General features: G+C 43.3%; 1 protein-coding gene across 1 annotated transcript in view; it reads right to left on the bottom strand.

The window, feature by feature from the left end:
• The window catches only part of VPS35L (VPS35 endosomal protein sorting factor like), a 114,482-nt gene that overhangs the window by 3,199 nt on the left and 93,823 nt on the right, over positions 1-17,460 (bottom strand). Inside the window, exons 29-30 of the mRNA XM_030578430.1 lie at positions 13,207-13,325; positions 1,403-1,549 (exon numbers count right to left, since the gene is read on the bottom strand). Of these exons, the coding sequence (XP_030434290.1) occupies positions 1,403-1,549; positions 13,207-13,325 (266 nt within the window). The remainder of the gene's footprint in view (positions 1-1,402; positions 1,550-13,206; positions 13,326-17,460) is intronic.

Raw genomic sequence — 17,460 nt, 5'->3', positions numbered from 1 at the left:
AAGGCAGGCTAAATATAAAAGGCTGGCTATTCAGCATCCTGTGAGCTGATGCTGCCTACTGTTCCAGGCTGGGTGCTAGTTTTGTAAAGTAGACCACTGGTCATAGCAAGAGAGACTAAAATCACACTCCGTTTTACTTATAATTCTTTCAGCCGTGGGCCCAGGACACAATAAAAAGCTACCTCTGATTTCTGTTTTGAGCAGATGTTGATTCAAAGTTGGCATTTATGTTATGTGCTCTCATATAAAATTGACAGAAAGTTGTTAGGATTCTGATACACAGGACGTTATTTTTTCAATGCAAAACAATTTAATAAGATTTAAATGAACATGTTTTTGTTTTAAGGAAATAAATCTCATAAATTGATTGTGACGCATGGCTAGAAAGGGTTAAACATCCTGCAAAATAAATGAGTAGGGTCGACAATGTAATCAACAGTCTCCATCTATGTTGTACTCTGATATCACTTAAATAAATTGTAAATATGGGATATCTCGGTATTCATCTCTCTTTGAAATGTACTATGAATGGAGGAGGAAAAGGCAAATAGCCTTATGTTAATCCATATAGCTAAGTACCGGTGATGGACCTCCTTCAAAGTCATCCTAATTACCTCCTAACCCCCACCTCAGGAACTCCCAACTTGTCAAAGAGGACATGAAATTGTATAAAAAGATCCTTGGGTCCTGATTCTGTCATCTTAGATCTGCTTAAGCTTCGTCAAGGGAAGTTGGAGTCGCAAGACTGAGGTCCCAGTTAGGCTGGTATGCCCTGAATGTGATATTTGCACATCAGACTATGACTTACTAAATTCTAAAGGAACTCCTTGCAACCACAAAGCTCACCATCTCTGCTGTGAATATTCACCCAAATGAACTGAACTCATGTCTGTATGTATATATGTATTTTAATCATACTCGCTTTTGTTTTTTTAATAACATTTTATTTTAGTTAATAAGAATTGGCTGTAGCATGTATTTGGGTAAGATCTGAAACATTCATTAACCTGGGAGGTAATGTGTCCGATCCTTTGGGATTGGTAGAACCTTTTCTTTCATATGATGAAATAAAATTTATAGAAATTTTCATCATATTTGACGTGGGTACCTGGATGGAGGCCTAAGGATGGATCACTTTAAGAGAACTATGTTGTCTGGACTTATGAGTAAGGTAATGAAGCTGTTTTATGCTGGCTTGGTGAATCAAGTATTGGAATATCCATCAGCTTTTTGGGGTTTGGCTGCCCCATTCTTTGCAGTTTACCCTAATTGAGTGACCACAGCTGGCTCCCCACTAGGACCCTGGTCACACTGACCCTTTCCACAAGTAGGAGTAAAAGGAAGGGCACTTAGAACTAATGCCAAAGATAGCACACTCCATTTCAGTCCATGTTATTCTTACCATGGTCTTGGTGTCAGCAAAGCCGTGCTTCTGCGCCAGGTTCCAGAGATTGACTGAAAGCTGGTTTAGTCTGTTGTTCCGTAGATCTCCATGAGCTAAAATACTATTAAAGAAGTAGAGAGCCAGCTGGCTTTGGCGCTTCAGAGTCTTCCATTAAAAAAAACAAACGAACAACAATTATTCTACAGCCATCTTGGAGTTCTGATATATCAGCAAAATATCGATATCCTGTAAATTATACACACAGTCCAGAGAATTTTACCAACAGCTAGATAGATGCTCTGTAGCAAACAGGCCTAGCATTATTAACATCAGCAAGGACTTTGGGGCTAGTCCTCCGTGCATTTGTACTCAAAATAGGATACAAACAAACAAACCAACCCCTGTCTACCCATTCAGCCCCATTCCAAAGTAGTGTGAGTTACACCAGCTCCTACATCAGGTGTCAGTTTAGCTCAATGACTTGGCAGGTTTTTGTAATATTGTGCATTCTGGATACCTGAACAGTTCTAGCTGTAAACACCATCCCTACTCGCAGTACTGAATGTGGGCACCTTCTGCCACCTCACTGGCAGGGCTGTCTGAAAGGTTCTACTAGAACCCTGAACTTACCTGAGATCAGGGTGCCTTTAAGATTCTTTTAGGACTTTGAATATTTATAAAAGTCCAGCAGACTTGGGGCGATATTTATATAGGCTGACCTCTCTTTTAGCTCCTCACACCCAATGGCAGCTTCCACAGCACCATCCTCCCAGAGGTCCTCCCCACAGTTGCTTGCTGTCTCTTGAGACCAGGAGGTTTCCCCCACTTTTTACAGTCAGGGAAATTCTACAAAGGATCTTTGGAACATAGGCAACCATGCACTAAACCGTGTGGAGTGCTACTGGCCATGCTGCTTAGCTTACTAGTGGTTGCAATAGCAGTCAAATTGTGTTTTAGGGAATAAAAGGCAGAGGCAAGTAAGATATGTTACAGGACTGTGGCCCAACTGCCTCTGACTCTCTCCTCCCAAAAGCTTTCAAAGTGAGACTCTGTATCAGTATGCAGAAGACCAAGATCACGGAGACAGGAGAGAATGCTGTCAACGTGGGTAGAGGTGAGATTGGTGGAGCAGAGTACAAGAGTTGGCAACTTTGTCTACCATGGAAGTACAATATATGCTAGTGGCCAGCTCACTAAGAAAGTCAGAGCAAGAATGGTAAAGGCAGTAGATCATTTTCCTGTCTGTCAAACATCTGGAGGAGTGAGAAGATGACACTGTACAATGCTATTGTCCTCCCAACATTATTATTAGCCCTGGAAACATGACAGATTACTCCTCAGATCAGGTGAGGAGACATGGGATATAAGGATGGGGAAAAAAAAAAGACGGAGCGAGGGAGTTATTGCGGCGGGGTCACAGACTGGAGTTCAGAAGGACTAGTGGGGGGGGGACAAACTGCAGCAGGGGCTGAATGGAAGTGGGGGTGCAGGGACACAGGGACAGGAGAGGGGGGTGCAGGGACACATGGGAGTCGAGGTGGTGGCTGAGTGTGTGCGCGCAGGGAGACTGGGGATAGGGTGAGCGGGTGCAGAGACACATGAAGACGGCCTGATGTGCCTGACAGATTGGGAGAAGCTAGGGGTCAGACAGGGTCTACATGGGGGAGGCTCCTCAACTCCCTAACAATCCCTCCATCCCTCAAAAAACCTGCTCCATACTTCTCCCACCCACACCCAACAATCCACCTGATTCACTCCCAGGCTCCTTCCAAGCAATTACTTCCTTCTCCCTCAGCTTCTCCATTACCCATGACTCCCCAAACCTTTGCACTGCTTCTGAGGCATGTAAGAAATAAGTTTCTGTATCATAGTTTAAATGAATTACTCAAAGTTCTGAGTATATGCCCAGTAAGGAATCTATTTGTTAAAAAAAAATTTCCTGAATCTCTTTTGTTATCTGTATTGTTACAGACATACCTGCTGACAGGTGTATTTTTAAATAAAAGTTACCAAATAATTGAAAGTGGCATGATTATATTGTCTTATTTTGACACATAAAATATGCAGAATTTTAAAATATTGTGCACAGAATGTTTAGCTTTTTGGTGCAACATTCCACCAGAAGGAGCAGATAGTAGAAATACATGACAGGAAGCTGTATACATTTCACCACCATTGTTTAAGAAGAATCTTGAGAATTCATTGGAGAAATTGTGTAACTAATGAGAAAGTGTAGTGCTGCACAGGTCAGCAGACTGTGGACTCAATAATTAGACAGAGATTGCTTTGTCATCAACCTACCCATAGCAGAAGCTCAAGGTATTTCAGACTGGATTCCACCCAGAGAAAAAAGAAGTCATGGAAGACAAAGAATGACCTATCGCAGGATGATTGAAAAGGATATGACCATCATGGAGACAACTTATAAACTCATAGACTCTAGGACTGGAAGGGACCTTGAGAGGTCATCGAGTCCAGTCCCCTGCCCTCATGGCAGGACCAAATACTGTCTAGACCATCCCTAATAGACATTTATCTAACCTACTCTTAAATATCTCCAGAGATGGAGATTCCACAGCTTCCCTATGCAATCTATTCCAGTGTTTAACTACCCTGACAGTTAGGAACTTTTTCCTAATGTCCAACCTAAATCCCCCTTGCTGCAGTTTAAGCCCGTTGCTTCTTGTTCTATCATTGGAGGCTAGGGTGAACAAGTTTTCTCCCTCCTCCTGATGACACCCTTTTAGATACCTGAAAACTGCTATCATGTCCCCTCTCAGTCTTCTCTTTTCCAAACTAAACAAACAAACCCAATTCCTTCAGCCTTCCTTCATAGGTCATGTTCTCAAGACCTTTAATCATTCTTGTTGCTCTTCTCTGGACCTCTCCAATTTCTCCACATCTTTCTTGAAATGCGGTGCCCAGAACTGGACACAATACTCCAGTTGAGGCCTAACCAGCGCAGAGTAAAGCGGAAGAATGACTTCTCGTGTCTTGTTTACAACACACTTGTTAATGCATCCCAGAATCACATTTGCTTTTTTTGCAACAGTATCACACTGTTGACTCATATTAAGCTTGTGGTCTACTATGACCCCTTAGATCTCTTTCTGCCATACTCCTTCCTAGACAGTCTCTTCCCATTCTGTATGTGTGAAACTGAGATTCTAAGAGATTCTAAGTCTAAGTCTCTTCCCAAGAGATAAAAACAAAAAGGGAGAGGGCTTCCTTGCTCCAGAAGGCAGTGGGGAAGAACCCCTTGACAAGTTTTAAAAAAAAATTAATTGCAGAAACTTTGCAAATCAGGTCTCTTATAGAGCAACTTTACACAGCTATACTACAGACCTCTTAGCATCACCACCAGCAGGGGGCATGCATAATAGAAATGCTGACACCATTTGCACTGTTATTTACGCCTAGCACTGCTAGGCACTGCAATTATCAAAGGACACATCTGAGAGGAGGCATTTATTTACCATTGCTTTTCTAGAGCTGTGCTTTGTGTTCGGCTTACTTGGAAAAGAGACTGTTGATTAAAAGGCAGAGCCTCATCTACTAAAGTAATTGAATCAATTGAAGAGCAGTTAGAAGCAAGTGCACAATCATGGTCAACCCCGCATATTAAATTAACAAATTTCGTACTTCACTTGAGCCCTCTCTAAATTCAGCCAGTAAATTCAATGGCCAGTATGCAGTATTGCTGTGGCAGTGAAAGGAAATTAATGTTTCCTATCACTGCCAGCAGAACTAATTGCATATGCACGGCATGGACCGAGCAGCTAAATAAGGACAAGAGAAGATACCCACCCCCACTGGGGGCAGTAGCTCTTGATCATTAAGCATTTAGCAACCAACCTACACACACTCCAACTCTTTCAAATCAGTGAGACTACTTATGGTAACAAGTACTAGCAAACATTAATAAAATATAGGCTCAGACCTTCACTATTTTATCTATTTTTCTCCCACTTGTGACTGTATCTTTTATTCATGGTGCCCCTTAGTTTGGGGGGCTCTCCCAAACCTAACATATGCCAAACTACCTTAGAAAACTTTGGACAACGGGTCTGTCAGTGAAGCATCTAGCTATGAAGACAACAAGACACTGTGTGGTTTGGGACACTGTATTTTATTAGTAAGTGCCTTTAGAACGTAAGCTCTGCACATACTGATTCTGTTCTTTATTTAGCATGTTCAGCTGTTACATACATAGGAAGATATTTTACACAACTGACAAAAAAAACAATTTGGCAAGGTCATGTAGCACTGGGGTATTTGACTATCACGTGGTTGAATATTTAAAAAGTCATCACATAGTACAAGTGGCTACTTTTCAATAGATTTTTACTTTTATATTCTGAGGTGGTGCTTAGAATATTAGATTGAAAACCCCTTTCTTAAAAACTTTTATTACAAAAATTATGGGTCACTTAACGAGTATATAAATCCCCACTAGTGTTAATGGGAGTAATGGGCAGCAGTCACAGAAAAATTCTTCCAGTTACATTTATAAATTGTAGCACCCTTCATCACAGTGGCTCCCAAAGCTTTTTACAGCCTTAGGATATGTCTATACTACCCGCCGGATCGGTGGGCAGCGATCGAGCCAGCAGGGGTCGATTTATCATGTCTAGTCTAGACGTGATAAATCAACCCCTGAGTGCTCTCCCATCGACTCCAGTACTCCACTGGAGCGAGAGGCATAGGTGAAGTCGATGGGGGAGCGTCAGCAGTTGACTCACTGCAGTGAAGACACCGTGGTGAGGTGATCTAAGTATGCTGACTTCAGCTACATTAGTCAGGTAACTGAAGTTGCATAACTTAGATCGATCTCCCCCACAGTGTAGACCAGGCCTTAGATTCAAGCATCATTTCATCCACTACTGAAATGTAGCCACCTCTGGACACAGACATGGTCCATCAGTCTGCCGCAGCAACACTACTCTAACAGTTTGCTAGATATGTTGCTGCACTTCCTATCAGGAAACTATGAGTAGTTGGAAAGTAACTATCCGAGCTGAAATAAAGTCAGGACACTGCACTAGGACCAACACCTTTGGGCAAAAGGAAAATTAAAGAAAGAATATGTGATGATGTGGCATGTCTGCATGAATTTTAGATGGTAGAATAATGTGATGCAAAGCTTTTTTGCCACTCCACCATGTATTTTGTACTTGTACATTTTAAAGAACTACTTCAGAAATGTTTAGAGTATTTAAATTATCTGAACTATTTTCCCCCTCCACCTCAGATTAACCACTTGTGCCTATATATTTTTGCCTGAATCCAAACATAAGAGAGAGAGTGTTTGAAACTCCCTGCAAGTTTACGATAGTAATAATTCTAGTGGAGCTAGATTATTGAGCAGAGAGCAGGAGAGGTGGTCAAAGATCTCTCCCCCGGATAGCCCCACTGCATTGTATTTCTATACAATACATATGCATGTGTACATGCCCACACTCTGTTTAACATTTTAAAGAACTTGGTAACATACAGAACACTTCAAAAAGGATGCAACACATTGAAGACAGAGTCAGAAGAAAGGGATGTACATTATTCACAGTATTTTGAGGTAAGCACAGGCACAAGTAGGAGATGGGGATCCAATCATATGTTAGAAGTTGCAAAGTTAAGAGATGCACAGCTCCAGAGAAAATGAAGTAAAGGCCACTATATGAAAAGGAACAAAACCGAGAGACATGCAACACTCTGCATTATGATCAACAAGAATATTTGTGTAACATGGCACTGACCTCAAATCTCAGTGATAAATCCATGTCAACATGCTGCAAACTCCACTGACATAACCAAGACTGAATTGTGGAGGGCGTTCCAACTCACGAGGATGCATTTATGGGCAGCAAACAGAAAGGAATAGATCAAGTTTCTGGCAGTCACGTAAATCATGAAACTAATAGTTCCCACAACAAAGAGAGCAGAGAGTACTCACTTGGTACTCTTTGAAACAGTGTAGTTGACACTGCAATAAAGAAAGAACTACACAACTCCAGGACATGTAGCCTCTTGCGTCACTCATGTCCTATCCCCTCCAGCAAAGAGTAGAGTAATATCTTAATTCAATATGGCACAATGGAGAAAAATGTGATCTTGCTGGTCTTCGGTCTTATTATCCATTTCAGCACTGCTTACAATAGCAACCCTGCTTCCTAGCATTGACTCCAGTCTTCTGTTGAAATCTGCTCACTTAGAGCTTCATGCTGTGAAGAACAAGGCATTTGGGGATTTAGATTTGCTCCTTCCTCTCAGGAGGTCACAATGGGCAGTTTCTCCTCTCCTCAAGAGTCCCCCAGGGGCCTGTTCATATATATTAGTCAATTAGGGAAGATCATAAGTGGTATAGGCAGACAACATCAAGCTTTCAGAACTCAATCCACAGTGCCATTACTCAGTTATCCTCCCTTTGGGATAATAAAGCCCCTTGATATAAGACAACTGACTCAAGTTCAGCCTGAGTAACAGGTGATGCTGACTGGAACAGAGGAAATACTAATAACTCAGTGGCAGCTCTGAACTCGCTAACTGTTGTATGCGCAAGTCCCCTGTTTACTAAGTTACACAGTCTTATGGTCCTCTTGGACTCATCATTGCTCCTGCACTCCTGAATAGTAACCGCAAGCAGAAATTCCTTCTTCAGATGGCCAGATGACTAAATCCTTTCTTGCGGATACAGACCTTGAACAGCGCTCTGTGATTTGTCAGCCTCACTCTAAGAGTACTCCACATCCTCTACATGGGAACTCCAGCTGGTTTGGCGTGCGGGAGCTTGCTTTCCTGGTTAGACCAATGAAAACATACTACTCCAGTGATCCCAACCCTATATTGGCTACTGATCAGATTCAGGATACACTTCAAGACCCTGGCCCTAATTTTTAAAGCCTTCATTAAAGTAGAGCTGAGCAACTCAGCTATTTGTCTCTCTGTTGCCACATGGGGTTCATGGATGATGGAGCCCAAGGCAATACTCTCATAAGCACTTTTGTTGAAGGCCCTTGTCCAGAGAAATCCTTGTCAGCAAAGATCAGGATGGTTCCCGCTCTTGCCACTATTAAAGAGCAGTACAAGACACTTCCCGCTGAGCAAGCCTTCCAAGAAAACTGCAAGCTACAATGATGGCCTGACTAGATTTCTCAGACTGATAACTTAAGCAACTACTTTTTATTTTCTAGATGTATCACAACTGTACTCATGAGACCACTCAATAACTCTTGGTTATGAAGGCAAGATGAGATGTTGGAATGAAGAATCTTAACTGGCTGTAGACTAACCAAGTTGCTGTAAATTCTGAAAGCACTGTAAGTTCACCTTGTCTTTGAGTTGTATGATTTGAATACGGAGCAGGATGGAGTTTGGACTTTTGATAACTGGAACTGCGGGAGAAACAGAATTGCAGGTATTTGTTTCTGGCAACTCCTACAGCTTACAGATACTAGAGAATTGTTTCAGGAAGAACTTTAAATCTTTAACAACTTTAAAATAAAAAATAGGTGAGCTAATCAGGTAAATAGGTGCGGCTGCTGAGAGATTAAGGAGCCTTACTACAATCCTGAAGGTTGAGAGTTCAAGTCTTGCTTGATCTTGCCCTGAAAGGCAGGGCTGGGTCTAGTCACCAGTTCTCCAAGCATGTGCTTCGGGCAGCACTTTCTAAGGGGCAGCAAACTGCCCCCCTGCTTTTTTTTTTTTTTTTTTTTGCTTGGAGTGGCAAAAAGCCACTTGCCCTGTCAGCGAATGAGCCAGGATCCGCAACCCCTGCCCAGCACGGTGGCGTCCTACACAGCCCACTCGGGCGGGGAAATGCTGTGCTGCCCTGGGGAGACTCTGAGCGGCAACAGGACCCCTCCTCCCTCCCTGCATCCCAGGCCCTGTTTCCCTCCCTCCCCAGCTCCTCACACACTCTGGGAGACCCTCTCGCAGCTGCAGCCCGGGCTCGGCTCCCCCTCCCTCCCCGGCTCCTCACACGCTCCGGGAGCCCCTCTCACCGCCACCACAGCCTGCGCTCAGCACCAGGGCCTGGGCTGCAGCGGTGAGAGGGGCTCCTGGAGTGTGTGAGGAGCCGGGGAGGGAGGGGAGCTGGGTCCCCTGGAGCAGAGCCTGGGGGGCTAAAAACCTAGAGCCAGTCCTGCTGAAAGGCCATCACCAGTTATCACCCGGGTGCAAACTGCATACCTGATCCATCAGATTAGGGCAGTCAAAGGTGGTCGGACATGAGGCTGGCCACCTCACTTTCTGGTGTAACACTGGCTATGAAACTGCCTTAATTGCATCAGCTTGAGGAGCCACTGGTTCTGGCGAATCTTGACTAATCTGGTGCTCTATATGTTACTCAACACATGGTGAATCCAAGCTCAGTTTTTTGAAGTGGGAGGGAACACACTTTCTAGTGACATTTCCTGGTTGAACGGAGCAATACCAAGTGGCTTTGGAGGAACCAGTTTCCATCATTCCCTGAGACTTACTGTAAATAGTCAAATGTCTATACAGGAACAGAAACATCCTCACAAGAGGCTATCAAGACAAGAATGACCTACAGCAGACCTACTGTAACACTTTAGTTTTGGATCAAAAGCAAATGGCTCTGCATGAAACATGCCCACATTTGACTGTTCACAACTCAGTCCAACTGCAGCAAGCAGGATTTTAACATTTATTACACCCAAAATGCAATAAAAATGCAAAGCAGGCACACTCCCATGTCCACAGATGGTTTGTATTTGTATAGGGTAGTTTGGGACTGTACATTTCAGTTCAAACACTAAGATATCACAAAAGAAGGAGAATTTTTAAAAGATATTTCAAAGTAATACAGGAAGAAAGGAGGATCATACTGTGTTAACATTAGATTCACTTCTCTTCCTTCAAATAGCAGTTTGGTAAAATCATTTTATTACATGAAAATCAAGTCCCTTTTATGGGTTTCAAATGAAATGAACCAAGGAAAACCAATATCAGCAGAGGCTTGTTCATGTAAATGAGCAGCCAAATAATAAAAGGTTGCCAACACTGAAGTGAGCAAAATAAAATCTGAGATGATTTTCTGCCAAGTACTGCTTTAGAGCTGAAGGATGTGACTTTAATAATCAACATCAACCTCTATACCTCCTATCCCCCCACCAAAAAAAAGAGTAATACTTGGCTCCTATGTAGTGCTCTTCATCCACAGATCTGAAAGCACTTTGTAAAGGAAGGCAAATATCCCCCCATTTTACAACTGAGGAAATTGAGGCACAGAAGTGAAGTGACTTGCCCAAGATCACACAGCTTGCCAATAACAGAACTAGGATCAGAATTCATGTCCCTTTACTCTCAGTCCAGTGTCCCTCTATCTACTGGACCACAATACCTCCTGCTTCAGTGAATTAGCTAGAGGGACTCTCTTAGCAGTCTAAGCATCAGGTTTGTAAAGCTAGACTTCGTGGAAACACAAGTCCTAATCCCAGCAGGACAGGCTCAGCCAGTGTGAAGTAAATACAGTGACAGTTTACTGTGTTTGGTATTTCATAGAGTATCCTAAAACCCAGTGAGCACACTGAAAAGATCCCATGGCACTATTCATAAGAGCAGAGGTTGCTTTGGTGTCCTTGCCATTGCCCAGGGTGCTGGATTGCTGTTGCATCCAAAGAGAGCTGTATTTCATTGTGGTACGTACAGTTTATGCTGTTTGTTGGAATATGCCACTGTAAAAATGTGAGATTTCTTAATTTTGAATCTCTACAGTTGTTTTAAGAGAAAGTATTTGATATCAAAGGTAAAGGAAATAGTACTTTAACAGCAGTAGCTGGGCTCTCAAGTGTGTGTTGCTTAATGAATTCTTGGAGGCAAACTTTAAGCATCTCTCTCTTCCTTTAGAAGAATTTCTAAAATGTAATCCCAGCAGAAGTGGGAGAAAATAAAAATAAACCTAAATTATTTGGCGAGAGGCCAAGTAAGATGACCTATGAGAAGGACCTCAGCTCTATTCTCTTTCCATCAAAGACTCATTTTGCCCTGTATTTCAGGCTATAAGATATGAGACAACAGTCTAACAGAGGTAGTTAAAAAACAAAAAACCTGCTGCTGTGGGAATTGAAGCTCAGAAACAGACCCGTTACCGGGGCATAGTCTGTTCTCATGCAGAGGTGATGAGTTCAGTAACATGGAGAATGACAGTCATTACCCCAGAACAGATAAGCTCTTAGAGCTGCTTTTGATCTCACATATTGTATAAATGCAAATTCAGGGAATCCAGTAAGTCGACAAGGGTTTTTGCTTTGTTTTAACTAGTGTAACTATTATTCAAAATAGAGTAAAAGTGAAAGTACTCCCTACACCTAAGCAAATCATTCTTAATCACCCTCTGGGATGCAGAGCTTTTACAAATAAAGTAACTTCCACTGTATTTAGCCCAGAACAGACTAACGGGTTAATTCTCATTTTGTCCATTAGCCTATTCCAGAAGTCTGGTCAGGCTGGTGAGAAAAACAGCAATTGGGACTAGGGAGAAAGTAGAGACTTTAGTTTAGGTCAGGAGTGAAGCGACAGCTGGGAGGGAATGGGAAAGAAGGGAACTGAAGAGATTATTACACCTTGAGAAAAACAGCAGGACCAAGTCGGCACCAGAGCAGCTTTCACTGCCTAGCAAAAACCAATTCTGTCTGGTATAACTGACTGTCCATGTCATGCACAGAATGCAGCTAAACAATCCATCTCTTAAATAGTAAACAACAAATAGTGGGGCTATAAATATTACTGAATCTCTTCACCCCAACGTTGCCTACATGATGTCAGTTTATTTTTTTTAACCAAAGTAACACCATACAATCCTCTCCAGTTTTGTAAACATTCACAGGGCTTTCCAAAGCAGCAACACATGATATTGCACTGTCAATTACTTACCTCTGGGGGAATTCTGCATCACTATGTGTGCACAGAATTCACGTCCCCCACAGATTTCTTTGCTTCTACACAGAAAAATAACTTCTGACGGGGAAGCAAAGAGGAGCCACAAGAACGGTCAAACACCCCTCCCCGGAAGCGCAGGCAGATTTGTTCGGGTGCCCACAGCAGCCGGTAGACATGTAAATTACCACTGCCGGTGAGTGTGCTGGGGAGTCATGCACTTGAGAAAGAGACACTCTGTCCCTCTCACTTGCTACTACAGCACATTTGGCATGGAGGGGCAGGGCTTCAGGATGTTTCTGAGGCGGTAGGCATGGGCAGAGCAGAATATAGAAGCCTGCCTACTTAGTGAATTGTTCCCATTGTCTTTGTGAATTCCCCCAGAAGTACAAAACAGGTGTAAAAGTTTTAAGACTCCTTTATATTGCGAGAGAGGCGTAAAAGGACAGTATGGCCTTAAAAATGCTTCTAGTGCTTTAGTGATTAGAACCAGTCTAACTTTCTGGACTGAAAAAATTTCCTATCAAAATGTGCTCCATGAACTGTTTTCTACTGATCTTTCTGGAGATGGTCAGCAGCCAATATAAACTGTGAGTTTGACTCCCCACCCCTCATTTGCTCTTCAGTTGTCTATGATATAACGCTGAGCACGTGGCTGCATACCGTATGTTCCCCTCTCCCATTCTCCATTGTACTGTAATTTAAATAAATTACTGAAATAATTGAAATCAGTGTGATTATATTGCGTTACTTTGACAAATAAAATATGCAGAACTTTTGCAGAATTTTTAAATATTGCGCGCAGAATTTTTTATTTTTATTTTTGGCGTAGAATTCCCCCAGGAGTATCAATTAGAAAGGCTCATTTATTGGTTTCTGCAAGTGACTTGGTGTTGCTTTATACAGTAATAAGACAAGAAAAGTCATACCTCCTCCTGTCCAAGGGTCTTCAGATGGTCCAGAATCTGAGCAATCACCGCCTCACATAGCTTGTTAATTTCAGTCAGGAACTTGGAGTCTCCACCATAGAGGGTGTCATTGGAATCAACTACAGAAACAAGCATAAATAAATCTGAGTTTAATTTGGATAATTATTTAAGTGTGTTTGCTGCAAAACAATACTGGATATTTAAAACAGATTGTTTTTAAAGCTGTAAAATGACCCCATCTGCATATGAAATCTTTCATAACGACCTGACACCTGTGTTTTTATTACCATTGGCTGATCTTAATTGCACACTGCAACACAAAGCAACATACAGCACAACATATGAATATTCCATATGGCCAGATCCCTTGCTTCCACTGAAGTTAGACAGGTTTTGCCATTGACTTTTAATAGAAGCGGGATTAAGGAGTGGATGAACAATTTATGCTTTATCCAATACAAGAACCAACATATAGTTTTGCAGAGTGTTCCAGTAATCAGAACCCTGGAGCCCTCATATATTACCATACTACTTTACAACTGCAGAAAAGCTACTTGTCTCTGTCAGAGCAAAAGGGTTCATGGAAAGAGAATTTCAGAAAAATTGGTGAAAACTGAAAGGCTTGTGCCCATTTTGTAGCACATACCTCGTGCACTGTAGATTTAAATTTTTCACTAAGCTGTTCCATACCTTTGTTTGTAACTTACTACATGAATACAAGGCTGACAATCTGGACAAAAATTTGGCTTTTTGATACTGTCACCCCAATTTTCCAGATCATTAAATATTATAAAATGTGTTACTGGGACAAGTGCCACCAGTTTCTCTTCAGTGCTTAATCCCTCTAGCTGATGCTCCCTGTATACCTCTGAAGCCTAGTCCCATAAGTATAAGGAAATCAGGCACATGTGCAACTATCCAGGTGACTCTGGAATTATATATGCATGTTGCTTACATCAGGTTTATATTTATTTGTATACTTAAATAACAGTAAGACATTCTAAAGTAAAACTTGATTAACTGAAAGTCATGGGCAATACTGACTAAATTCAGATAATACCAGGAATTGTCAAAGTAGTCTATTGTTTTATACCAACTACATAGCCTTCTTTCACCTAGCCACTTTAAGCAACATTCATTTTAAAGAGAATACATTACATGAAGAATTTTCAAAAACAAGCATACTCTAGAGATATCAGGGAGTGGGAGAGGAAGATCATCCCCAGCCCTCAGAGAACTCATCTATTTAAAAGGGTTTGTTTTATTATTTTATTTTATTACTCTGTGGAAACTACTTTTCTTGCATACTGACAAAACAACATGAGAAATGAAAACTTAAAATAAACAGTCAGAATGGTCACTACCAACACACCATTTTCAATTGGTGCTAGGGGAGCTTTTAACTGTTATTAATTGCAGTTTTACTTTTATTTTTTTAAATATTGCAGTGAAAAGTAAATACATGCTGAGCAAAAACACAAGTGTGGTAATTTCAGAGCTCATGGGTTCAAACATTACACGCAGCCACAGACTTGATACAAAAAACTAGCCCTTTTTAAAATACCTATGGCTTTTATTCTATGGCAAATATCTGTTTTATCAGTAATGCCAGCAGGCCTCATCTGAAATCAAGACCCCATAGTGCTATGTGCAGTATATGCCAGCCCTGCCTGAAATCAAGGCTCCATTCTGCGAGCTGCAGTATGAACGTATGCACACAGCCACTGCACTACAGATCGTACACTAGAAACCTACATAAGTGAAACAAAGCTGACTACAGAACAAGGAGATCTGATTCAGTCATTTGTCATAGAGTTGCCAACTTTCTTATTGCACAAACTGGAACACCCTTGCCCCACCCGCTTCCCTGAGGCTCTGCCCTCAGCTCTTCTCCGAGGTCCCTCCCTCTGCTCACTCCATCCCCTCCCTCCATTGCTTGCTCTCCCCCACCCTCTCTCACTTTCACCAGGCTGGGATAGGGAGTTGGGGTGCATGAGGACTCTGACTAGGGGGGTGCAGGCTCTGGGGAGGGGCAGGGATGAGGATTTTAGGGTGCAGAAGGGAGCTCAAGGCTGAGGCAGGGGGTTCGGGTGCAGGCTCTGGGAGGAAGTTAGGGTTGCCAATTTTCTATTTGCACAAAACTGAGCATCCTTGCGCCGCCCCTCCTACGAGGCCTCCCCCCCTGCTCACTCCATCTCCCCCCCATCACTCACTCTCCCCATCCTCATTCATTCATTTTCACTGGTCTGGTTCGGGGGTTGACTTGCAGGAGGGGGTAAGGGTTCCGGCTGGGGCTGGAGATGAGGGGTTTGGGATGCAAAAGGGTGCTCTGGGCTGGGACTGAGGGGTTTGGAGAGCAGGAGGGGGACCAGGGTAGGGATTGGGGAGCAGGGGGCAGGTCAGGGCTCCAGCTGGAGGTACTGTCTCTGGGGTGAGGCTCGGGAAAGGGGTTTGGGGTGCAGAATAGGGCTTCAGGCTGGGATTGAGGGGTTCAGAGGGCAGGAAGGGGATCATGGCTGGGGTCAGCGGTTGTGGTACCGGAAGAGGTCAGGGGTGCAGACTCCGGGCAGTGCTTACTTCAGGTGGCTCCTGAAAGCAATGGCATCTCCTCCCCTGGCTCCTACGCAGAGGCATGGCCAGGCAGATCTGCGTGCTGCCCCGTCGCCGGGCATCGCCCCCATAGCTCCTGTTGGCCATGTTTTCTGGCCAATGGGAGCTGCTGAGCTTTTGCTCGGGGCAGGGGCAGCACGTGTAGCTCCCGTGGACACCCTGCAGCTAGGAACCGGACATGCCAGCCGCTTCCGAGAGCCACACAGAGCTAAGGCAGACAAGGAGCCTGCCTTCGTCCCGCTGCACTGCTGACCAGACTTTTAATGGCCTGGGTCAAACCACTAGGGTCCCTTTTCAACCAGGCATTCCGGTCAAAAAACAGACGCCTGGCAACCCTTGTCATACAATATATGCAATCAGTCAATATGGCAGAAGCCATGTTATTTCACTTTGCTGACCAAAAGCAGTTTCTCTTGTTTCTATAGGTGTTTATTTTGTTGGGTTGTTTTGATTAAGATCTAGGTCTTAAATCTGCAGCATCGGCCCTGGATGTCTGCAAAAACTGGAAATTCAGCAGCAACAGCAAATTAAAAAAAACTTGATTATTTTAAATAAATTCAGATAGCAAGATGTTGGTGCTATGTATTTTGATATTACATATAATTTTTTATTGTCACCAGAATTTACATCTTTGAACGTGCCATGGATTTTGAAAACTGCACTGTAGAAATGGCTAGGGATGAAAAAGGAACTTTGACAATTGGGAAAAGGACAGTTGTAGCTTTTGACACATGAGAATATACCAGAGCTGGTGGTTGCGTTTTAAATGCAAATAGGAAACCTCTCCTCTTTCTTCCTTTGTTGTGGGAAAGATACTTGAATAACAATAGTTTTGGGAAGACTGGAAGACCTGGATTTATAATCTGAGACAAGTAAGGCGAAGATTTTGGCATGATTATTTTTTAGTAAGTCACGGACAGGTCACAGGCAATAAACAAAAATTCATGGAAGTCCATGATCTGTCTGATTTTTACTAAAAATAATCTTGACAAAATGGGGAGTTGCGGGGGGGATCCAGCACTCATGGCTGCTATGGCTTGGAACTCTGGGGCTGGCAGCTGTGGGGGGCCCCGCCACCTGTGGCAGTTGAGAGCTCTAGGGCCCCACTGGCGGACAGCTCCAGCCCCACAGCCCTGGAGCTGAAACAAAAAATATCACAGAAGTCTCTGGAAGTCATGAATTCTGTGATATAATCATAGCCTTAGGTCGGCAACCTCTGGCATGTGGCTCACCAGGGTAAGCACCCTGGTGCGCTGGGCCAGTTTGTTTACCTGCCGTGTCAGCAGGTTCGGCGGACCGCGGCTCCCACTGGACACAATTCACCATCCCAGGCCAATGAGAGTGGCAGGAAGCCACAGCCAGCACATCCCTCACCCACGCCGCTTCCTGTCGCCCCCATTGGCCTGGGACAGTGAACTGCAGCCAGTGGGAACTGCGATTGGCCAAACCTGCCAAAACGGCAGCTAAACAAACTGGCCCGGCCTGCCAGGGTGCTTACCCTGGCAAGCCGCATGCCAGAGGTTGCCAACCTCTGAAGTAGTGTATCTTATTATCCACCCACCAGTACATTCAACAATGACTACAGTGCATTAGCTGGATATTTCAGTTATAAGCTGAAGTAAGCAGCAGCCAAATAGTTAATGA

The sequence above is a fragment of the Gopherus evgoodei genome, chromosome 10 (genome assembly GCF_007399415.2).
Source record: "Gopherus evgoodei ecotype Sinaloan lineage chromosome 10, rGopEvg1_v1.p, whole genome shotgun sequence".
NCBI classification, from domain to species: Eukaryota; Metazoa; Chordata; order Testudines; family Testudinidae; genus Gopherus; species Gopherus evgoodei.
Note: the sequence above shows the minus strand (reverse complement) of the source record. Positions and strands in the feature narration are given on the sequence as shown.